Source organism: Taudactylus pleione, unplaced genomic scaffold (genome assembly GCF_031769625.1).
Source record: "Taudactylus pleione unplaced genomic scaffold, aTauple2 ptg000061l, whole genome shotgun sequence".
NCBI classification, from domain to species: Eukaryota; Metazoa; Chordata; class Amphibia; order Anura; family Myobatrachidae; genus Taudactylus; species Taudactylus pleione.
Window position 1 is genome coordinate 20,229,371 of NW_028284463.1, and position 25,411 is coordinate 20,254,781.

Consider the following 25,411-nt stretch of genomic DNA (forward strand, 5'->3'; position numbering starts at 1 on the left):
TGTTGGTGCCAGGATTCTGACTGGTGTCAGGATTTCAGCGCCTACATTCAGAGCACCGGCATCTCGACAGCTGTTAAACTACATCCCGTTCCCAAACACTGCCCTCAAGGCTCCCCAACAGTTCATGTTTTTGAGATGTCCATGGTTGAGCACTGGTGGTTAAATCAAATTGACTGAGGTACTAATTGTCACCTGTGGTCAAGCATGGATATTCTTACCTGGACAGTTAGGGTGCGTTGAGGACCGAGTTTGGGAACATCTGAAATATTGCATATTATTGCTATTTATTTATATAGTTCTACCAATTTGGCAAAGCCTCCAGTTAAGAGGGCTTGATAAATTCCCCCCTAAGTTCTGGATATCCATGCTTTAGCCCAGATGGTTAAATACAATTGACCGAGGTACTAATTAAGTCATCTGTGCTCAAGTATGGTTATCCATAAAACTTGGACTGCAATGGCAGAGTTTGAGAACCCCTGCTAATTAGCAGCCAATTAGTCTACCAGTATGTTTTTTGGCCTTTGAGAGGAAACCCACATAAACACGGTGATAACATACAAAGTTGAAACAGATAGTTCCACGTTAAGGAATCGAACTCATGACCCCAGTGCTTTGAGGCAGCAATGCTGACCAGTATGCCACCTTATTCATAAGCAGTGTCAGCCCTCTGTCCCCTTTAAATTGTCCTTCATGGGCTAATGAGCATATCTCTGGACCAGGTGACAGGTATGGCCATAAGTCACCTCACCCACCAGCGGTTTGTTTTGCCTTTCAAAGCAGCTGTGTTGCTTATCTACTTTCCAGTAATCTCTAATGCAAATTGGATGTTTGCATACTGAAAGTTCGGTATCTCATGAAAACATGTTTCTGCATAAACAAGGATAGAGAGCTTCTCATGTTTTAGAAAGAACATCATCCTACGTTTGCATTACCACCTCTTAGGTTGGTGTCATTTTGTTGCAGATCTGCATAGGGCAGTTAAGTACTGTAGGTATTTGCCTAAATATTGAATCAGCCTGTGAATGAACACTACCAGTGAATGAACATTTTCAGGTTTAATACAGTAATCTTACATTTTATTGCATACAATCTTATATTAGATATTGACAGTTTTATTGCTGTAAGTCATATTATTCAGTTACTGGACTGGTCTGTTCATTTGCTAGCATTGTGTTTTCAGTCACTGGTAATTTCTGTTCCTCTCCTGTTTTTTAGGTGTAAAATTCTAACTGTTCCTTCAATCTCTAAACAAAAAAGTCTACATAGTAATAATTAGGGATGTGCAGGCTCGGATTAGTTCGGATTTTCCCGCCAAATTCTGATTTTTCCCGCCAAAAATCGGGTCTCAGAAAGAGGCAAAACGTCATCTTTCAAGGACAAACCTCATCATTCCTGGACAAAATTCCATGAAAGATGATGCTTGTCCATGAAAGATGACGTTTTGCCTCTTTCTGAGACCCGATTTTTGGTGGGAAAAATATGAATTTGGCGGGAAAATCTGAACTAATCCGGGCCTGCACATCCCTAGTAATAATGATGGTACATGTCTCAAAATATTTTCATGTTGTATCTTCTGCATACACCATCCTCTTAAATATGAGAATTCCCTTAACCGTTCATTCACTGGACAATTCACCCCAGCTTATTAAATGCTGCCATGGTAGAAGAGATAAGGCGTCGCTGGAAAGTTTGTGAACCCTTGAGACTGTGACCTTAAATGTGTCCAGGTCTTCATCTAAGCCATTTAAAAAAAAAATACAGAGAGAACCCAATCAATAAGCTAACACTGGATATACTTGTTCATTGTTTTAATGATCAAAATGATCTAACACTGAATTTCTTTGTTGTGAACTCTAATACCCCTTTCACACTGCCAGCAATAACCTGAGTTACTTCACGTGAATGCGCAGCAAGCGGGGATATTGCTCAGTGTGAAAGGGTCCACTTGAAATAACCTGGGTCGAGCGAGCCGGCATTTCAACCCGGGTAATGAGCAAGGTTCAACCTGGCTCGTGATGCAGTGTGAACGGGTAACCTGGGTCGATGCAACCCAGCAGGACCGGAGTAAACCCTGTGGAGGCCCCAAGGCAGTCCAAATTTCGGCCCCCCCCCTCGCAAAATATCTCTTAATACGTTTTTGATTTTGGTACCCCTTCTTTTCGGGTTCCGACATTCTGCATCTACATTAGAGTGATGACAAACAACATTTATTCTTTGCCCAAGAAAATAAAATAATTTTGAAGTCTCAGCCAAAAATGAGCAAAAGTGCCTGAACAAGATAGATTGGCTCTGTTACGATAGAAATTAGATGGTGAAGTTAATCGAACGTCATTATAACTCAGAAAAGCTAACTAATGCAGACATCGGATATATATATATACTCGGTGTTCTCCAAGTTTCCACTTGCTAATATTCTACTAAGAACTAGAGTCAGTGGTAACTCTCGACACACACACAGAAAGCTTTGTTTCTCGAGGTTTCTTGTCGACCGGTATATGGAGATGACCATCACTACTGTACAGTATGTAGGTTGCGCCGAAATTTTTTACTAAGTGACAGAAGATGAGCGTTTAAGAGACAAACTGTAATGTCAATCTGATGTCTATGGTTTATGTATTTTAAGTTGTTAATGGGTACATTACATTCATACAGTATTTTCTCTATGGAGTCTTTAATGTAAAGTTTTTGTTTCTTTAAGTTGATTAATTTTTTCTATCTTTTGGAAACAATTTAAGAAAGCTTAATTGTAATTTTCTTTCAATATCAAATCAATATTATTTTGATCCGTTGTCGCGGGGCCCATATGCCGGTTCCTACTGTTCATATTTGGTATTCCGGTACTACAACCCGGGACCCGTTCACAGCATAGGAAGAGCCGATGTTTGAAGATGATCTCATCTCCACGCGACGGCTCGGCACCTGACAGCGGTGACGTCATTGACCCGGCAATATGCCCGGTCCGGCTGCCGGACTGAAAGGGTCTCAGTCGGGTCGCACTTGAGATGGACCCATGTACAAAATTCTGGGTTCGACCTGTGTTTGCGGTGTGAAAGAGGTGTAAGATTATCAATTTAGTGAAGTGGGAAAATAGTCAGAAGTGTTAATTGATCGCATGACATTCACGTGTGAGTTTGGGAGGTCATATTGCAAAAACATAAAATGGGGTCTTCACAATCAAAGTCCACTACATCGGTTTTGTGAATGCATGCCGTACTTTGATCAAATGTGACCTCTGAAGAACGCAGAAAAAGAATTCTCGATGTTCATCAGGCTGGGAAGAGTTACAAAAGGATTTTGAAGACTTTGGCCTTCACCAGTCCACTGTCAGTCAAGAAGTGTACTCATAGAGGAAGTTCCACGTCATTGTTACTATGTACTGGAGTGGTTGTCTAACAGACAGCATTCTAAGAGCAAAGCATATAATATTCCAGGACACAAGAAACCAAATGGGATCGTCTAAGGATCTGTCAGCGTTCATGAGCACACCATCAGATTTCATGGGAGGATAGCAAGTAGGACGCCACGGCTGCTGAAAAAGAACATAGCTGGCCATTTAAAGTGTTCCAAAGACCATCTGGAGGAGCCAGAAGACTACTCTGTGGCCGTTTGAAATAAAAAATAGAACTTTTTGGCTTACATGAGAAACGTTATCGTTGGAGAAAACAGAACACTGCATTTTCACCTCATCCCAACCATGAAACATGATGGCGCCAGTGTCATGGTTTGCTGCCCCGGGACCACAACAGCTTTTCATCATTGATGGGACTATGAGTTTTGGATTATAGCAACATAAGGTGGGTTTTTCAATGGAGGAGACGATCAAACGACCAGCGGGAGCGCGCATCGTACATCGTTAGAAACAATTACTGCACGATTTGCAAACGATGTTCAAATGATGTTTGAACGATTATCGAACGATTTTATCATTATCGTTCAATCGTTCAACTTTATTGTCTAGTGGATACCCCCCTTAAGCACCTGAAGCGAGTTGACAATGCATGAAAGCACCAACAAAATGTAATACTGGACCAATTTCATCAATCAAAGGGATGAGTATATTTTTTTGGGTGTTGTTTGGCTTATTAGGTTCTCTTTATATGTTTAGTGTTCACTCTAGGATTTTTTTAGGGCAGGGTGCTAATCACTGTGGAGGGGATTTTTTCATTTTGACTGACACATTTTTGATGCGATGCTTCGCGTCGTTGAAGATACAATGGGTATCTTATTTTATTCCTCCACGTACATATAACATATATTTAAGGACCCACCCCCATGTAAGACATTTTTCACTGTCCACAGTTTTGTACATCTGACTTATATTTTTACATTGGAAGAAACATGGGGAAGTTTCAAGAGCATATTACAGATACAGTATAGCTGTGAGGTTTTGTTTTTCCTTATGGACACAGAACATTTTTATTTTGTAGAAGATCATCCCAAACATTTAGCATTCGGTAGACTTCTCAAGGTTTCAAATAAAAAATAAAAATGCAGTATTACTAGTTTTACTTGTGTCCTTTGTTGGATCTCTTGGGGTAATGAAGTCCACAGGCCTACTAATAGACTAAAGCTGGCCACACACTAGACCAACTTTCATCCAACCAGCCAACTAGTTGATTGGTTGGAATGAAAATCTGGTAAGGTATGGGAGTAACTGATGATCAGCAATTTGCTCCTAAATGCCAGAAAACAGATGAAAATGGTAGTCAGACAAGTTTGTTAAATGTTTGATCAAAATAATTCGTTCAAACAACAGTTTTTAGTCCATTTTCCAGCGTTTGGGAGCAAATTGCTGATTGTCATTTGCTTTCATCCCTTACCAGATTTTCATTCCAACCAATCAACTAGTTGGATGGTTGGATGTAAGTTGGTCTAGTGTGTGGCCATCTTTAGAGGTTGTCTATGCCAGTGTTTCCCAAACTCATTCCTCAGTTAGCACTAACAGTGCATGTTTTACAGGTCTCCTCACAGAATCCCAAGTGAAATAATTAGCTCCACCTGTGTATCTTTTAAATTGTTTCAACTAGTAATGAATACACCTGGGCACCAACTAGGGAAAATGGAAACCGTGCATTGTTATTGCTCCCTGAGGAATGAGTTTGGGAAACGCTGGTTGACGCTAATTCTAGGTGATGTTCCAATTCATTCCATCTGTGCCTTTCTCTATCTTATCTTTAGCAACCTCATAAATGGGAAGTTCACAGGGGGGGGGCATTGGCAACCATTCAGTTGTTGCGAAACAGGCAAGCAGGGGCAGTACTAGGTAAGCAGAATTGTATTATTTTTGTGTTTTTCATTGGAGCTATCCATACTCGTAGCATTCCAGACGATCAGTGTGGTTCTTCATAAATAACTGTGCGTGTACCTTGTGAATATATAATTCTGGGGAGGGTACAGGGTGCCGATGTGAGTATGGGGAAGTGGGCGTCCTTATGTCAGGCTGCGATCGCAATGCGAATGCAAACATTTACATGTCACCGCTGATTTTAGAAACTGCGTTGCGTGCGTATAAGCAGAATAGCGCTCTATAGTGAATCAGGCCCTCAGCTGCTTAATTGCTCACATTGGAGGCCATACGTGGGCTATTGCATGTTCCGATGATGCGTCCGATGATTGCGCCTGAAGACGCACAAAGTTTGCTTGTTACGACTAAAGACGCACAAAGTGGGCATCTCAGTCCTTGCCCGTGGAGACGCTGGCTTATAGACCAGGGGAAGGGTATTACTAGTATTAGCATAAGGCGCAGGCGTGACTATGGCTAAAACCGCTAAAGAAGTTGCAGTAGCGTATGTCATAGTATCAGCCCCTATGTTTGTCAGCCTTCCATCTAAGTGGTCATGTGATCTGAGGGGCATCATGGAAGCCTCCAGTCCATGCAGATTGATACCTCCATATATGACTATTGCAATAGTTTCCTTATTGGTCTTCCAAAAAACAGGCTCTCCCCACTACAATCTATTTTGAATGCAGCTGCGAGGTTGATCTTCTCACCAAACGTTCAGTGTCTGCTGATCCACTCTGTCAGTCCCTCCATTGTTTGCCGGTCTTCTACCGTATTCAATTTAAAATACTTACACTCACACATAAAGCTATTAACCAAACCACACCAACATACATCTCTTCACTTATCTCAAAATATCTTCCAACTCGACATCTCCGCTCTGCACAAGATCTGCGTCTCTAATCTCCGCGCATTACTTGTTCCCATGCACGGATACAGGACTTTTCTACTTCAGGGTCCATAGGGTATCCACAGGATACCTTGGGGTATAGGCGATGGCGGCAGACATCCAGGCACCACAGAGTTAAATTTTCAGCCTCCCAGGATGCACTGGTGTCCCTCTCCTATACCCCGCCCCCGAGCCTCAGGCCACTCAGTTTTCGTAGGTGCCTGGCCGGACCAGTCGCACCGTACAGAGGGGGGTCTTTTTAAGACCCCTGAATATTTATTCGCAGCTGTGACTGCACAACTAGAGTGCTCCAGCATAGGACAGTCAGTATTGACGTCCATGCTGTCACTCCTACACCCCGCCGGTACCAGAACGCCGGTACTGATCCGGGGATGCTGGTAGGTAGCTGGGGTCACAGCTAGCGGTGATCCCCGGCTACCTGGACTGTGGCCGGATGCACGGGGAACAAGGTAAGCGGCGGGGTCCCGCGGTGGGCACCTGCCGGTAACACAGTCCTGTTTGGTCCCCAGGCAGGGGGCTCCCTGGGGACCGGCTGCGCGTGGGGCCAGGTACTGATCCTGCGCCTTCCACTAGACCACCAGGGACAGCGGGCCGCAGCATGTGCGGTACAGCGCGGCGTCCCAGGGGTTAATAGCACGCCAGGGGAGAACGCCTTCCCTGTCTCACAGCCAGCGTCTCCCCCGCTGCACAGTGCCATTCCACAGCGGTCTGAGCGGGCTGTGTCAGCGCTCCTCCCCCGGGCCCTGCCTTCTCTCTGCTCCTCGGTGACCATTTTCTCACTACATGTGCTGGGGATGGCAAACGCTGCTGGAAGCTGATACAGGTGCCATTGCGGTCCGGGTCCCCCGCATACCTCTCCTTCAATTAAGGTCAGTGTATGCAGCACTGTTTCCTACCAGGCTCTGGTCTGTGTAGTTGATCGCAGTGCTTGTAATGCAGGATGTTATCTGTGCATTGTATGTGACTTAAATGCTAGCGCTGTTTGCCTGTACTTTCATTTCTGACTGTCAGCCTTTTCCTATCCCTGTTCTTCTGCTACAGCCCTTGCGGTGCGGTGTCGCAGGGTGTTTATTACCTCACAGTAAACGTGGTTTTTCTGTGTGGGAGGTCACATACGCTCCGTTCACACTCCTCATGTCGGAAAGTGAACGAGGATATCCTCTTCCAGCTATAATGTACTGATATCATGTGCAGTTAGCGGAGGGATATGTAGACGCTGAGGGTTTATGGAGGGCATGTTGTATTATATATCACGCCCCATTTCTGTCAGTGTGCCTGCACAAAAAAAGGTGACCGCCCTCGGCTGGCTAAGATGCTTACAGCCTTTGTGGGCAACGCCCCCTGCGTTTCCCCATAGGGGTTATCGCAGCCTGTGGTGGTCTCATCACATGCAGGGGTCCCTGGACAGTTGATGGTACCCCAGTGTATCCTGCTTTTCGCCCCCCCAGGTCTCGCAGGAGCCTGTGTGGGTGAATTTATTGTCCAAATGGTATAGCACCTGATGGACGTTTTACAGGGGGAGTCACCATTTCGGCCTTCTAAACGGCCTTTCGGGTCTCAGACGGTAAAGACATGACGTCTGATGACGGTGACATTATTGACTTTTTCAGACGAGCCCCTTAGTGCAAAGGAGGCTTAGTCTGGGTCTAAAGTCTATATACCTGGCCTTCTACGGGCAGTCCGTGCGGCTTTGGTTATTACATATCCCCCGTGGCTAAATCCAAATATGCCTTCTTTAAGGATAAGGGTGTTGCCACTGTAATTCCTCTATCTGGTCAAGTGGATCATTTAGAGGAGGCGTGGAAATTCCGGGTAAGCGGTTCCAGCCTCAAAAACGGTTGACCTTTTGCATACCCTTTTTGCGGATAATTACATTTCCGAATGGGAGTTACCTTTACGGGTAGATTCTCATGTTACACGCCTAGTGAGGAGTGCTACGTTGCCCATGCCCTCCAGGTCCTCTTTGAAAGAGGTTCCAGATTGCAAGGTGCAAATATATCTTAAATCCAATATTCCCTTGCTGGAGGGGCTTCCAGGCCGGCTATGGCCGTGTGCTGGGGGGCCAGAGCCATGGAACACTGAGTAGGTAACTGGATCTCTGCACACTGACTCTCCAGCAGAGCAGGTGGATAGTGGCAAATTCTCAGAGACTTTGCCACGTTCATAATGAGACGGTCTTACATATAGCCTACTCCTTTCCAGAATCTCCTCGGCAGCAGTAGCGGCTTGCCGCTCCCTGTGGTTGCGCTCTTGGAAAGCGGACGCAGATTCCATTTGGAATGCTTTGCCTTTTACGGGACAAGTCCTGTTTGGCCCTCGTCTGGACGCAATTGTGGCCCTGCAGGCAGCAGCTACGTCTGCGTGTCTGCCATCGGCTACAGTCCCATCAGGGTCTGGGACTTTGGGCCTGATTCAGACCCACTCGCGAGCGGCTGTCCGCTCGCAAGTGGGTCGATGGTCTGCACTGAGCATGCGCACGACGGAGGGAGCTCCGTCGTGCGCATGCGCCAGACACGACGAGCGAAGGACTTTCCTTCGCTCGTTGTGTCCGATCAAAGAGGGCGTGCTGTCAATGTTGATTGACAGCACGCCCCCTTTGGTGGGCGTGCCGGGGGCGTGCCTCCCTGACGGGGGCGTTCCCACGGGAACGCCTCCCGTCAGAAGCCGGCCCACTGACATCACTAGTGATGTCAGTGGGAGTGATTTTGGCTCTGATAGAGCCAAAATCACTCCGGAGCTTGCGGTTGAAAACCTCAACCGCAGGCTCCGGCTCGCAATTTCGATGGTCGCGATGGTCACGACCATCGCGGCCATCAAAATGCACGCTCGTATAGCCTGTGGGTGGTGACCCACAGCTATACGAGCGTCCAGGAGGACGCTCCATGAAAATGGAGCCCGGCCCTCATTCAGAGCGTGCGCTCTGCTCAGAGCGTACGGCTCTGAATGAGGGCCTTTGTCTTTTCGGCCCTGTGAGGCCAGGGTAAGTCTAAAATACAGCTTTCCAAGACAGTCAGTAGCCAGGAAATCTGCTCAGCCATAAGAACAGGCTTAGAGTACAAGACGTCCTACTCCCAAGTTGGACTATAAGCCTTCAGCCTCACGGGACGGGCCTCCTCTCGGGAGCCCCCAGAGTTGGAGGCCGGCTTCTCCAGTTCGCCCAGTGCTGGTGTCTGATCACCACGGACACTGGGGTAAGGGAAGTATTTTCTTGAAGGTATGTCCTCTCTTCCCGGTAAAAGCCTCCCAGACGGTTTTTTGTTACAGGTCTTCTGTCAATTCAGGACAAGGCCCTGTAATTTTTGAGGGTGTTACACTCTATGCTCCAGGCAGGAGTTATAGTACCTATTCCGTTGCCCCAAAGGGGAACGAGGTATTACTCCATCCTCTTTCTGGTACAGACACCCAATGGGGCTTACCAGGACATTCTCAACCTCGAATCCTTCAACAAATTCTTAAGGGTTCCTCGGTTCGGGAGAGGGACCCTGCATTCCATCATTCAATGGAGCCTGGGAATTTTGTGGTGTCGTTGGATATATTCAGGGTGACTACCTGAATATCCCTCTTATCTTAGCACACCAGTGTTTTCCTCAGGTTTGCAGTGGTTGATAAGCGTTTCCAGTTTCTGGCATTGCCCCTTGGTCTGGCCTCCGCGCCTCACGGTTTACCAGGGTCATGGTAGTTATGGCAGCCCACCTGCGGATGCAGGGGGTCCGTTTGTTACCCTATCCGAGTGACCTCCTGTTGTTACCACGGTCTCCAGAGATACTTCAGTGCCATATGCAACGGACAATATCTGTGTTGCTACGTTAGGGCTGACTGATAAACTGGAAATGGTCCTCTCTGATTCTTCACAGAGGATGCTCCATATCCCAACATCTGAGGATCTTTGTGATTGAGGAAAAGATCTCTGCAGGCAACTGCGTACCTTTGCCTGTAATGCAGAGTCGCCGAGTGTCTATTCACTTGGCAATGTGGTTCCTGAGTTCCAGGATGTCGCTGTTCGACATGGTGGAGTACCCAGCTTCACTCTACAGAACTTGATCCTCTCCGGATGGGATGGGTTGCCCCATAGGATAAAGTCAATAGGCTTTCCCCGGAGGTTTGTCTCTCTCTGGCCTGGTGGCTGCAGAAAGCTCACCTAAACAAGGGGCACCCCCTTTGGGATTGCGTACCGGGTCCTTCTGACGACGGACGCCAGTATCCGTGGCTGGGAAGCAGTGACGGGTCCACACTTGTTCCAGGGCAGGTGGACACCAGTAGTTTTTGCGCTTCCCATAAACATCTGAGAACTCTGAGCAGTATTCAAGGTTCTCCAGCATGCAGGACAGGTCCTCCACGGAAATACCGTGCAGGTACAGTCTGACAACGCCATCATGATTGCTTATGTAAGCCACCTAGGAGGTTCCCGAAGTCAGGCGACACTAACAGTGGTGTCCCGAATTCTGGCTTGGGTGGAAGGCTATATCCCTGCCGTCATCGGCAGTGTTCATTCAGGAATCCTCAGATGGAAAGCAGGCTTTCTCAGCCGTCAAGACGTGCATTCAGGGAAATGTCCTCTTTATCAGGAGGTGTTCAATCTTCTGGTGAACAAGTGGAGCCTTTCAGAGATGAGACTCTTCTGATAGACGTAGGTAGGTCCAGTGGACCTTCCAAGTTGTGTACCTCGTCCCTCCGTTATCCCTTCTTCCTCCAGTAATAGCAAGAAGGAGGCACGCTCCTGCTGATAGCTCCAGCGTAGGCCAGATGGCACTATTACTCAGATCTTCGGAGCCTCTCAGTTAACACTCCGAAGCTGTTGCCTCTACGCCCGGACCTGTTGTCTCAGGATCCTGGCTGATACCCAGACCTGGGTTGTCTGTCCTTGACGGTGTGGCGGTGGAGACTGCCCTCTTAAGGTCTAGGAGTTTTTCCAGCTCTATAGTTAACAGGGGCTCTGTCCATGCTAAGAGCTCGGAAGTTTTTATCTGCAAGAATTTACCATTAGGTATGGTATACTTTCTTTCAGGTGTCGCCCTAGAGGCTAGGCTCCTCGGGTATTCCAGATATCCACAGGTTGGCTTTCCTACAGGTGGGCTTAGATAACGGTCTTCGCCTTGCTTACCTGAAGGTGCAGGTTTCTGCCCTGTTAGTATGGTTTCAGTGTAGGATTGCTACTCTTCCTGATGTCCGCACCTTTGTGCAGGGTGTACGTTATATTCAGTATCCCTTTGTTCCACCTGTGGCTCCTTGGGATTTGGCTGTGGTCCTTAGGGCTCTCTGAGGACCGCCATTTGATCCACTGGGCTCAGTGGATTTCAAATGGCTTACGGCTAGGACGGTATTCCTTCTGGCTCTTAATTTGGCCGGTAGGATCTCAGAATGGGAGGCTCTGTCATGTAGACCTCCCTTTTCTCATCTTTCCTAGGAACAGGGCAGTGCTTGCCTTTACTTCCCCAGTCCTGTCTGCTGGTGAGGCCTATTTGGCTGTGGTACGGGCGCTAAGAATTTAAGTTGACCGTACCAGTCCATTTAGGAAATCAGACTCTCGGTTTTGTCCTTTCTGATTTCCATAAAAAGGGTTGGCCTGCCACTACGCTAACTTTGGCAGGATGGATTCACAGGTCTTCCTGTTCCATCCTCTATTAAAGCTCTTCCACTAGGTCTGTGGGTCCTTCGTGGGCAGCTCGACGTGGCGCCTCAGCGGTGATTGGCAGCCACGTGGTCATCTGTCCATATTTTTGTAAGGTATTATGCTTTTGATACCTTCGCCTCTCAGGATGCTCCCTTTCGGCGGCGGATTCTCCTTACAGCACAGGAGCGTCCCCACCCTTAAAGGATACTGCTTTGGGACATCCCCAAGGTATCCTGTGGATACCCTATGGACCCTGAAGTAGAAAATATGAGATATGGTAAGAACTTACCCTTGTTATCTCTATTTCTACGAAGTCCATAGTGTTCCACAGGACTCCCGCCCTGTCGCACCTGTGCTGCAGATGGGCACCGGTTTCTCCGTCTCCTTCTGGTGAGAATGTGATTCTTGTGTGTTCCAGACTGTCTTCTCTCTCTTTTTTGCTCCTGCTCCGGCCTATGGCTTGTTACGAAACTGAGTGGCCTGAGGCTCGGGGGCGGGGTATAGGAGAGGGACCCCAGTGCATCCTGGGAGGCTGAAAATTTAACTCTGTGGTGCCTGGATGTCTGCCGCCATCGCCTATACCCCAAGGTATCCTGTGGAACCCTATGGACTTCGTAGAAATAGAGATAACAAGGGTAAGTTCTTACCATATCTCATATTTTTTCGGGCTGCACCCACCCTGTGGAATGCCCTCCCACCCACAATAAGACTTTCCACTCGTTTCCAAACATTCAAGCGTTCTTTGAAAACTCACCTCTTCAGACAAGCTTATCAGATTCCAGGTCCGCCCACCTAACCTTTCATAGCTCCCTATCTAACTCCCTTCTTATAGTAAACACCTATCACATCTTCTTCTTCTTTCTTCAATTTAACATCCTTCTAACCCTAGGCCAATTTTCCAGTTGTTTCTAGTCAACTAGCCCACCAAGAACATCTGCAATCGGGCTTGACCAATTTGCAATATGTAGCACCTATCCTGGTGTATCAACACCTATTTCCCTATAGATTGTAACCTTGCGAGCAGGGCCCTCTTACCCGTATGTATGTATGTATGTATGTATTGTATATATGTCTTTTACAACCCAGTAAAATGTTAATGTTGATTCAAATTGTAAAGCGCAACGGAATTTGCTGCGCTATATAAGAAACTGTTAATAAATAAATATACAGCAGACATTTTTTTACTTTCAGGTGTCACAAGCAGATACCTGTTTCCATATTTGCGTTACTCTTTAAAGCAGTGTCTTGCCGTGCTATTATTTCCTTAAACAAGTCCAGCAGGAAATATCAATTGAGATTTCCAATCATATCCGGTATTTAAGCCCGTTATCTAAAGATCAGATACCGGTTTTCCTCCAGTAACAATTGCCCCTGTTGTGTGAGAACAATTTGGCATTTTATCACTTTTGGAGTGATAATTATTGGGATTAAATGAAAGGCATTAGTGCGTAGAGAGATGAAGTGATAGGAGTTAGCCAGCAGCACCTGGCATGTATCACGTTCTCGCCTGTAAAAGTCTGCATTGTTCCATGCCCTGTGTACACTGGGGTCCTTATATGATATTGTCTTTTCTCTCTAGGATGGGAGTCCCAGCTCTTGGAAACAGGATTTCTAGGAATCTTCCTCTGCCCGCTGTGGTCTCTGTCTCGATTACCGCCACGTACCCACCCATCGGGCATTGTCATATGGGCCTTTCGCTGGCTCATCTTCAGAATCATGCTGGGGGCGGTAAGTGTTGCTATAAAATGCAAATCAGGTACTTTGGTATATTGATTTATGTGTCCTAAATTGTCACCTACACTAAGTGTGATTCTATTATCTAAAACAGAAAAGGTCACGTACAATTAATGCGGTATATATTCGCATAGCCAAGCTTTAAAACACCATTCTAGTCTGGCGCATGTGACATCAGCTCTGGTATACCCCACTATATACTGTATCCATTATAACATCGTTAGAGGTTTCCTTGCTGAGTCTTCCCCTGAGCTTCCCAACTTACAGTTCCTCCCAGTAAACAGTGACCTTGGGGTGAGAGTCCTTGCACAGGGCTACAACTTGCTGTTGTTGGGAGGAGGTGAGACATGAGATCAGGAGTAGATGTCTCCTTGCTGTACTGGGTTTCACATAGAGCAAAATCCTTTACAGTGAGCATACACAGCCTAAATACAAAGCAATGTGATAATGATCCCGCATAATGACCCATATTTTTTTACAAAGTTGTTAGAATAATATTTATTGAGCCTGTCTTCTGTTAGAAGAAATGTGACTTGTAGCTCCCCCTTGTTACTAGAAACTGAGATTATGGTTTAAAAAGAGGGAGTAGATTCTGTGCTTATCGATCCTGGTTAACTAATGGCCGAGTCTCAAAAGCCTGGGATTGTACTGCCAGATCCTGCTCTGCGCGATTGATTACAGTAACGGGTGTATATAGCTGTGTAAACAGTGAAGAGCCTAATCTGGTGATTAGAATACAAAGGTATGCCCAATCCTGTGATGGCTATACAAAGGTATGCCCAATCCTGTGATGGCTATACAAAGGTATGCCCAATCATGTGATGGCTATACAAAGGTATGCCCAATCTGGTGTTTAGTATACAAAGGTATGCCCAATCTGGTGTTTAGTATACAAAGGTATGCCCAATCCTGTGATGGCTATACAAAGGTATGCCCAATCCTGTGACGGATATACAAAGGTATGCCCAATCTGGTGTTTAGTATACAAAGGTATGCCCAATCCTGTGACGGATATACAAAGGTATGCCCAATCTGGTGTTTAGTATACAAAGGTATGCCCAATCCTGTGATGGATATACAAAGGTATGCCCAATCCTGTGACGGATATACAAAGGTATGCCCAATCCTGTGATGGATATACAAAGGTATGCCCAATCCTGTGATGGATATACAAAGGTATGCCCAATCCTGTGATGGATATACAAAGGTATGCCCAATCCTGTGATGGCTATACAAAGGTATGCCCAATCCTGTGACGGATATACAAAGGTATGCCCAATCCTGTGATGGATATACAAAGGTATGCCCAATCCTGTGATGGATATACAAAGGTATGCCCAATCCTGTGATGGCTATACAAAGGTATGCCCAATCCTGTGACGGATATACAAAGGTATGCCCAATCCTGTGATGGATATACAAAGGTATGCCCAATCCTGTGATGGATATACAAAGGTATGCCCAATCCTGTGATGGCTATACAAAGGTATGCTCAATCCTGTGACGGATATACAAAGGTATGCCCAATCCTGTGATGGATATACAAAGGTATGCCCAATCTGGTGATGGATATACAAAGGTATGCCCAATCTGGTGATTAGTATACAAAGGTATGCCCAATCTGGTGACTAGTATACAAAGGTATGCCCAATCCTGTGACGGATATACAAAGGTATGCCCAATCCTGTGATGGATATACAAAGGTGTGCCCAATCCTGTGATGGCTATACAAAGGTATGCCCAATCTGGTGACTAGTATACAAAGGTATGCCCAATCTGGTGATGGATATACAAAGGTATGCCCAATCTGGTGACTAGTATACAAAGGTATGCCCAATCTGGTGACTAGTATAGAAATTATGCTCAGCATGGGGACTAGTATACAAAGGTATGCCCAATCTTGTGATGGATATACAAAGGTATGCCCAATCTGGTGACTAGTATACAAAGGTATGCACAGTCTGGTGACTAGTATAGAAGGTATTCTCACCATGGGGACTAGTATACAATGGTTTACCCAATCTAGTAACTAATGTGCAAAGCTATGTTGAATCGGAGGACAAGATTGAGAAAAGCTGATCCCAATCTTATATCTTCTTTAGAAAATGTATCTTAATCTTGTGGGTAGTGTACAAAAAATAAAAGCTGATCCCTATTGTAGAACCAGTATACTAAGCAGAACCCAATTTGTAAGCAATAATACCAATGACTGACAGAAACTTGGCTTCTGACCATCACTTCTCTTTGAGGCCCTGACGCTCTCATCTTGGGGACAGAATCTGTAGCCAGCGACAGCATAGTAATGGTCACAACTCAGAGGTAGCCAGCTGCACAGAAACAACATACAATGCACAAAACAAACAGTCTTTAAGTCGTTTCTATATGAAACTATTACACTCTGCCCTGTTTGCTCTAAAACAGGCCCCATGCAAAACATTATATAACCGGAAACCTGTATGGATTCTAGGTGAGCACATCATGGCAACATTTCTTGGGTTTACCTGATTTGTGGACCTGCAGGAGCTTTTGATGAACTGTTCTAGCAGCAGTTGGCAAGAGGACAGTGCCTGCACTTAGCGTAGCACTGAAGAAAACCCGTATCAGACAGTGTAGTGTGAGGCTTTTAATCCCACATGTTGTACGTACATGTTTTTACAAGATAAGGGGAGATTACCTTATGAAATAATAAAATGGTAGAATACAGAGGGTTTGTCCTCTGCTGCTTTCTTTGGCTCTGCTTAGGTGCGTTATCTCACTGAACTGTTCCAGTATCAGGGCAAGCAGATGTGTAATCCTATAGCTTTCTTTAGGTGTAAAAGAAAGGTTGAAAAATATGGCATTAAAGAGAAGCAGGACCTGCCTAAACATCGAAATACAAACAGAACCCCTATTGTAGAACAAAGAGGGCACCAGTCCCCCTTCACTCGGTGATTGACAGCTCATCTACCAAAATGGAAGGAGTTTTAACCCTTTATGTTCTATGATTACACAACACCTTCATCGGACACCATATGTGTGTGAAGCAGAGTGGAAAGTGTTGAGTAGAATGATGGGTAATCCGTACTGATGAACAGTCCCTAATACTCCCCTTCATAAAGGCATGCTTACAAATAAGAAACACGGGGCCCGGTTCACTACCGTAAGCAACTGCGAATACATGCGCAATCTGCCGATTGTTCCGCATTGCAGTGCATGTGTGCGAACCGGCCGCTGCGATGAGGACTGCGATCACCGAGTGATTGACATGAAGTGCCGTTTGTGGGTGGTGATGGGGGGGGGGTCGACCAGGGATATACAGGCGTGCCAGTGCGTTTGCGCACCATTGCAGGGGCGTGCACAAATTATTTTGGGGAAAGGGGGCATGGACTGCACACCCTAGCTCTTTCTTTTTTTTTTTTTTTTAATCATCATTTTATTGGGGGTATCAATACCAGAGAAACAGAAAAAAAAGACAAAAAAAAAAAACAGAAATTCAGTCCCCGAGGGGGATTAAGAGGCAAAATAAACAGTAAATAATCGTCATACAAATAAGTAAATAACAACAGGTATAACAACATACTGATATTGAAATTGAGCTTTTCTTTTTCCCTTTTTTTTAAATTCCTTACCAAAATAACACACAAAAGAGAGAGAAACATAACTGAAAGGGGGAAAAAAAAATTAAATAAAAATTAAATAAAAAAACAAATAATTGAGTAAATAAATACAAATTAGAAATTTGGAAAATATGTAGAGAAAAAGCAAATAATAATTATGGAGTGGAGAGGAAGAGAGCGAGCTGGGGGGGAGAGAATAAAGAATTTGAAGAAAACTTTATTAATAAAGGAAAAGATACTGAGGAACAGAGGCTAGAAAAGATGAGAGCAGAACCCTAGCTCTTTGTAATGGGATGTGCTACCTAGCTGAGACTTATTACAACATTGAAAAAAAAGAGAAACCAGATGCACCATACAACCATTAATAATTATGCGTAATATGCGAGGTTTTTGGCATAAATTTGGCCAAAGTTATGCCATAAATTAGCCACTGCAACGCCATACGCAACCTGAGGTCTCATAACGTGAGTGGAAGTTATCAATTTCTGAAAGGGGGCTGGGCTTGGTAGAGTGTGCACGTGGGTCCGATGTTACTCGATGTTATAGATTTTTTTTTTTTTTCCGGAGTCACAGCGGCGGTAATATGCAAACTCTTTCAGTTTCAGCTGTACGTGCAAACCCTGAGACTCCCAACTTTTAATGCTCCTGGACAGTGCAACTCCACTGTTGATTGTAGGCACTCCATAATACGCCACCTCCCAGAAGCTGCCCAGGAACGCCCATGGTTTTCCACCGCCAGTTGAAATGGGAGCGATCCTATTTGCAGCAGTGGACTCAGTGGTACGCATGCGCCGTGGGGGGTTTTCAGGACTTTTTTGCGCAGTAGCAAATATTATAATAAAACCGCGTCCACCTCTTACTCTGGCCCAAAGTCACTTGCAGCTGTGAAATAATATATAAACATTTACGGATGAACCGTTTAGCATTCACTGGGCGGTATTCAATTGTTGGCGATGGCAGCTGTCCTCCATTCGCGCCCGTTGGAGCTATTCCGGCATTTCAGCCCTGAATATACACAGACTGTAACGTGACAATTAGGAGCTGACTGACTGGTACTTTATCCACATTATCTCTCTCCAAGGCTTAGTACATAGACCCCACAGGAGGAGGGAAGACGGCGCATATAAGGGTTCAGCTCCCAAGATGTAACTTGATGATGGTTTAATTTTAATAACTGAAAATATACAGATAAATCAGGTAGCCTTTGCTGGCCGCCATATACCCATATATTCACACCATATTTATAGACCGTTAATGCAAAAAAATATACCATGGTGGTAAATGAAAATAGATTTGCTTTAACACTGGTTTCCGTAAAAAGAAGCAGCTTCAATTCCCAGTTTGCATGGGAGACAGGGCAGCCCCACGTAGTGACCCCTACTATATGCAGGTTACAGAGCTTCTTGTCCCTGCCCACTTGTCACCCAGTGTGAGCCCTCCATGACAGGTTTGTGCGATGACACTGAACAGCGAGGGATGGGAAGAGCATTAGCAGGCTGTGTAATCCTCATGATTAGGAGGATGTGATTGATGGCTGCACTGTCACTGTGAGCCCAAACACTTGCACGTTTCCTTCTTGGATGGAATAATGATCCTGACAGGCGCTATAAAGTAAGCCTGGTGCGTGAAAGCAAAGTTTCCTTCCAGTCACATGTGCACCTGTCAGTGAGACACTTTATTGTTTGTGCCCTGAGCCAGCTGAAGGCTGACACATGTACGCAGGGCAGTGCCCCCCTGCCCGGGACAGCCAGCCCTCCGGAAATTACACCGTAGCAGAAACTTTTACACCGTTACCTAAAAGCGAGAGCTGTTCGAGAGGCACGCATTTTACTTGCAAACCAAGTGCAGTCAGTATAGCCTGTCAAGTGCATATATATTCTATTTTACTATGTTTCTCCATAAGGAGGAATAGGACTCATTCACACACATGCTCTGAGAAAATGAGTCGAAACTTGTGAAAATTAATGCACATATTACATGCGTTTAGTGATTAGTGCATTTCGCTTATACCCTGACAATCTTTTGTACTAATAGTGCACATTGATGCATGAGAAACAGGTCGTGCAGCGTTCTTATATTTGTGATGTTAACATTATAGGACACAAAATATTTGGCGTCATTTTAACACAAATGTCATTCTGTTACTGACGTGTGAATAATGCAAAAGAACCTGGTGTTAGAGATGTATTTATCAATGGGGCAATATTATATCCTGCACTTTTTGCAGTGTCCTTGGTACAGACTGCAGCGTATGGATCTTGGAAGCCTATATCACGCTCCGGTCTTTGAGGTCTAATAACGCGTGTTTGTCTAAAGGTGCCCACACACTAGGCGATCTGGTCACGATCCGATATCGTCTCCAATTTCTCCCCCGGCAGTTGTGGGCTTTGGTTTTGGTTTTAAAAGCTATTCAAATTGGCCCACGATCTATCATGCATCCTATACTATTCCAGTGCATCGTGACTCAGATTTTCAGATCTTGCCTGCAGCAGGCAAGATCTGAAGATGCGATGTACGACCAGTGGGTACGCACATCGGTATCGTAATCGTGAGTGGACAAGCACGATTAGGACATATTTTGCACGATCTGTCGTCCCGATGCGTTGGAATCGGGCTGATCGTGTAAAATATCGCCTATTGTGTGGGCACCTTGAGTCTTGGCTTATGCGTGAACATTTCTTGTGTCCCAAAGTTATTCCTCTGAATCCACTTTCTTCTATCTATGAATTTATTGTTCCAGGGTGATATAAGTCAGGGACCCTGAATGTATAAAATGTACCTAGTGCTGCAATGTATCACTTTTCTTCTGTAATGTGACCCTTAAACTACCGAACACTATCAAAGTCTGTGTCCTCCCCAGAAAATGTTTCCAGCCGGGTGGCGTCAAAAAGTAGACGGGTGGGGACCTTCACAATGATAAAATGTTCTAAAACCTGACCTTATAATGATTTAAACTTGAAATAACATTTTATATATTAATTCTCTTCTTCTTATTAGAGGCCCAGTCGTCTGATTATGAAAAAGCTGCAAAGTTTGTAGGATCTGGGCCTTTTTATGCAGCTACCAGATACTGTCCCCACTTGCAGGCTCCCAAAGTTCCGGGTGGTAGGCTGATTCTTGCCGGTTGGTGCACCCGCAAAAACAGCCTGGGGAGAACACTGAATATGAATTCCGCGCTACAAGAGAGTCTGTCTGGTTTTTCTAGTACTTACAGACAGACTCGAAGCAGGCTCAAAACCTTAGAGCAATAGACAACACTTGCCATAGGCAAACATACTTAAAAACTTTATGAAGGGGTTTCAGATGCATCCTCATACACCTACAGTAGCCTCACTATTCCATGCGGCACGTGTGAGGCTCGAGGTTCTGTGCGACTCTGCTTGCGCTGAGCATTTTTTTCTTCTTTTCAACAGAAAATGCGTCTTAGTCGCAATGCGATGAAACTAGGATGCACCAGCAGCCTACGCTGATTAATTTGATATGCAACACTTATACTTCTGTGTGCGACTGATTCTTTAAACAAAGCACAGCGAGACTTGGCGTGGAAAAAAGCTGCGGCGGCTGCATCGCAGCTTTTCGTATACAGATTCAGACACCAATGTACAGATGTTGCATATTAAATTAATCAGTGCGCTCTCCTGGTACGAGCAGAGTCGCACTGGACGTGGGGCTGTTTGGTGTGACTGCAGCAATAGTTTGAGGACACATCTGTAATTAACACAATGGCGCAAACAAGTGCATCTACTACACTAATAGGAACTGACATACTGTAAGCGGCTGTGAATCACATTATAACTGGAATAATTAGGTTTTATCCATTTGTATGCATGTTTTGTCATTTAACTTGTGCGTTTCAGTAAGAAGTGCTATAAAAATGAACAGTGAGCAGGTGGGTGGGAACAGGTTCAATGACAGATGGATGGATTTGGTGATAGCCTGACGTGTATTCATTGTGGTACCGTCAGCCACCTGGGAAAGGCTTGATAACTGGTATTCGGTCTCTTTAAATTTACGCCTGTGTCCTATGGATATAAATGACATTCTTCTTGGGTATTTTAGGTGTGGCTTTGTTTGTATTCTTTCATAATGAGAACCTTGAATATGTTTACAGTCTACAGATGTGTTCTCATACATCTAGCCTCTAAACAGCCCTTCTAGTTGCGCCATGCCGTTGCGTGACTCGGTAGCGCCGAGCGTCTTTTCGTGCAAATTTTTACCTGCAAATGCGCCTTGTTGGCACAGCGAAGTGAATTGACAGCACACGCAGCTTCTGGTTTAAATGATATGCGGCATGCCTATGTTCTGTCAGGGAGTGCGGGTGTATCTGAGGGCAAAACGCTACGTTACAGTGTCAGCGGATGTAACACTGTAACGTAGTGTTTAGCATGCAGATACACCCGCACTCGCACACAGAATATAGGCATGCTGAATGTCGTTTTAATCAGCAGAAGCTGCCTGTGATAACTATTTGTGTCGCTGTTTGAATAAGACGCATTTGAAGGTGAAAAGACGATCGGTGCTACCGAGTAACTCGGAGCTCCCGCTCACACGTTATGTGTAGCGTGACTTGTAGCGCACGGATGTATGTGAACACATCTGTATTTTTCATAATTCCCTGGTTTCTGGATCATGTTGACCTTATCCACCTTTTGGCTCTGCTTGTTACCGTGGACCAATGAGATGAATTATAGCTCAAGTCATTGCTCGGTCTCTGTTTGTGTGACCTGTGTGGCACTCTCCAGTTTGCGGTACACTTTAAGCTGCTCATAAACGGCCAAAGCGGTATATATTTATAGGTATCACAGCAGGGGGATTAGCACATGGCGCAGAGGGGCACAGCAGTGCGGTGGTATAATTCGGAGGGCACAAGGCTTACTTAGGGGTGAGCAGGTCACACCACAGCCTGTTTGGGAAGGGGCTGTGATTGACAGCAGCAGAGCTAGCAGCGGGCTGCAGACTGTCAGGAATTGGAGGGAAGAGTGAGTTATTAGGGCTGGTGTGGCTGCTGAAGACATTGGAACCCCTTGTTTGCCGGATGGCTTTTACTCCTTTCTGTAGGATATTCCCAGTGTTGCTCGTTATTATTAACCTATCGTTTTTTTTACCTGCACTGAGTAGATTGTGGCTTTTTGCGATGTCGGTGAATACAATAAAGTTTTCACCAAACACGTCTAGGAGGATAGGATGCCTTTCCTGTTCAGCACACATGCCATAATTAATGAAAAGCAAATTTTAAGGGAACAATTATAGGAATTACAGTTTTATGAAGGAATTTTACAAAGGAGATAAAATATTATCTCCAATCCCTTACCTGGTGTATAACAGATCTCCATTCCCTTACCTGGTATATAGCAGATCTCCATCCCCTTACCTAGTATATAACAGTTTTCCATTCCCTTACCTGGTGTATAACAGATTTCCATTCCCTTATCTGATATATAACAGATCTCCATTCCCTTACCTGGTGTATAACAGATCTCCATTCCTGTAACTGGTGTATTACAGATCTCCAATCCCTTACCTGGTATATAACAGATCTCCATTCCCTTACCTGGTATATAGCAGATCTCCATTCCCTTACCTGGTATAAAACAGATCTCCATTCCCTTACCTGGTGTATAACAGATCTCCAATCTCTTACCTTGTATACTGGTATATAACATATCTTCTCCTGTACCTGGTATATAACCGATCTCCATTCCTGTAACTGGTGTATTACAGATCTCCAACCCTTACCTGGTATATAACAGATCTCCATTCCCTTACCTGGTATATAACATATCTCCATTCCTTTACCTGGTATATAACATATCTCCATTCCTTTACCTGGTATATAACAGATCTCCATTCCTGTAACTGGTGTATTACAGATCTCCATTCCCTTACCTGGTATATAACAGATCTCCATTCCTTTACCTGGTATATAACAGATCTGCATTCCTGTAACTGGTGTATAACAGATCTGCAATCCCTTACCTGGTATATATAACAGATCTCCAATCCCTTGCCTGGTGTATAACATATATCCATTCCCTTACCTGGTATATAACAGATCTCCAATCTCTTACCTGGTAAACTGGTATATAACATATCTTCAATCCTGTACCTAGTATATAACAGATCTCCATTCCTGTAACTGGTGTATTACAGATCTCCAATCCCTTACCTGGTATATAACAGATCTCCAATTCCTTACCTGGTATGTAATAGATCTCCATTCTTTTACCTGGTATATAACAGATCTCCATTCCCTTACCTGGTATATAACAGATCTCCATTCCCTTACCTTGTATGTAACAGATAATCAATCCTATGATTATATATAATAGATCTCCATTTCCTTACCTGCTATATAGCAGATCTCCATTCCTTTATCTGGTATATAACATACCTCCATTCCCTTTCCTGGTATATAACAGATCTCCAATCACTATAGCAGATCTCCAATTTATTACCTGGAATACCCTTACCTGGTATGTAATAGATCTCCATTCCCTTACCTGGTATATAACAGATCTCCATTCCCTTACCTGGTATATAACAGATCTCCATTCCCTTACCTGGTGTATAACATATATCCATTCCCTTACCTGGTATATAACAGATCTCCATTCCCTTACCTGGTATATAACAGATCTCCATTCCCTTACCTGGTATACAACAGATCTCCATTCCTTTACCTGGTATATAACAGATCTCCATTCCTTTACCTGGTATATAACAGATTTGCATTCCTGTAACTGGTGTATAACAGATCTCCAATCCCTTACCTGGTATGTAACAGATCTCCATTCCTTTACCTGATATATAACAGATCTGCATTCCTGTAACTGGTGTATAACAGATCTCCATTCCCTTACCTGGTACATAACAGATCTCCATTCCCTTACCTGGTATATAACAGATCTCCATTCCCTTACCTGGTACATAACAGATCTCCATTCCCTTACCTGGTATATATAACAGATCTCCAATCCCTTGCCTGGTGTATAACAGATCTCCAATCTCTTACTTGGTAATGCTATATAACATATCTTCAATCCTGTACCTGGTATATAACAGATCTCCATTCCTGTAACTGGTGTATTACAGATCTCCAATCCCTTACATGGTATGTAACAGGTCTCCAATCCCTTACCTGGTATGTAATAGATCTCCATTCCCTTACCTGGTATATAACAGATCTCCATTTCCTTACCTGGTATATAACAGATCTCCATTCCCTTACCTGGTGTATAACATATATCCATTCCCTTACCTGGTATATAATAGATCTCCATTCCCTTACCTGGTATATAACAGATCTCCATTCCCTTACCTGGTATATAACAGATCTCCATTCCCTTACCTGGTGTATAACATATATCCATTCCCTTACCTGGTATATAATAGATCTCCATTCCCTTACCTGGTATATAACAGATCTCCATTCCCTTACCTGGTATACAACAGATCTCCATTCCTTTACCTGGTATATAACAGATCTCCATTCCTTTACCTGGTATATAACAGATTTGCATTCCTGTAACTGGTGTATAACAGATCTCCAATCCCTTACCTGGTATGTAACAGATCTCTATTCCTTTACCTGATATATAACATCTGCATTCCTGTAACTGGTGTATAACAGATCTCCATTCCCTTACCTGGTACATAACAGATCTCCATTCCCTTACCTGGTATATAACAGATCTCCATTCCCTTACCTGGTACATAACAGATCTCCATTCCCTTACCTGGTATATATAACAGATCTCCAATCCCTTGCCTGGTGTATAACAGATCTCCAATCTCTTACTTGGTAATGCTATATAACATATCTTCAATCCTGTACCTGGTATATAACAGATCTCCATTCCTGTAACTGGTGTATTACAGATCTCCAATCCCTTACATGGTATGTAACAGGTCTCCAATCCCTTACCTGGTATGTAATAGATCTCCATTCCCTTACCTGGTATATAACAGATCTCCATTCCCTTACCTGGTATATAACAGATCTCCATTCCCTTACCTGGTGTATAACATATATCCATTCCCTTACCTGGTATATAATAGATCTCCATTCCCTTACCTGGTATATAACAGATCTCCAATCTCTTACCTGGTGTATAACAGATCTCCAATCTCTTACCTGGTATACTGGTATATAACATATCTTCAATCCTGTACCTGGTATATAACAGAACCCAATTCCTGTAACTGGTGCATTACAGATCTCCAATCCCTTACCTGGTATATAACAGATCTCCATTCCCTTACCTGGTGTCTAACATATA

The 25,411-nt window shown here is 44.5% G+C and overlaps 1 protein-coding gene across 1 annotated transcript in view; it reads left to right on the plus strand.

The window, feature by feature from the left end:
- Positions 1–25,411, plus strand: part of LMF1 (lipase maturation factor 1) — a 354,817-nt gene that overhangs the window by 59,508 nt on the left and 269,898 nt on the right. Inside the window, exon 4 of the mRNA XM_088464984.1 lies at positions 13,382–13,530. Within this exon, the coding sequence (XP_088321110.1) occupies positions 13,382–13,530 (149 nt within the window). The remainder of the gene's footprint in view (positions 1–13,381; positions 13,531–25,411) is intronic.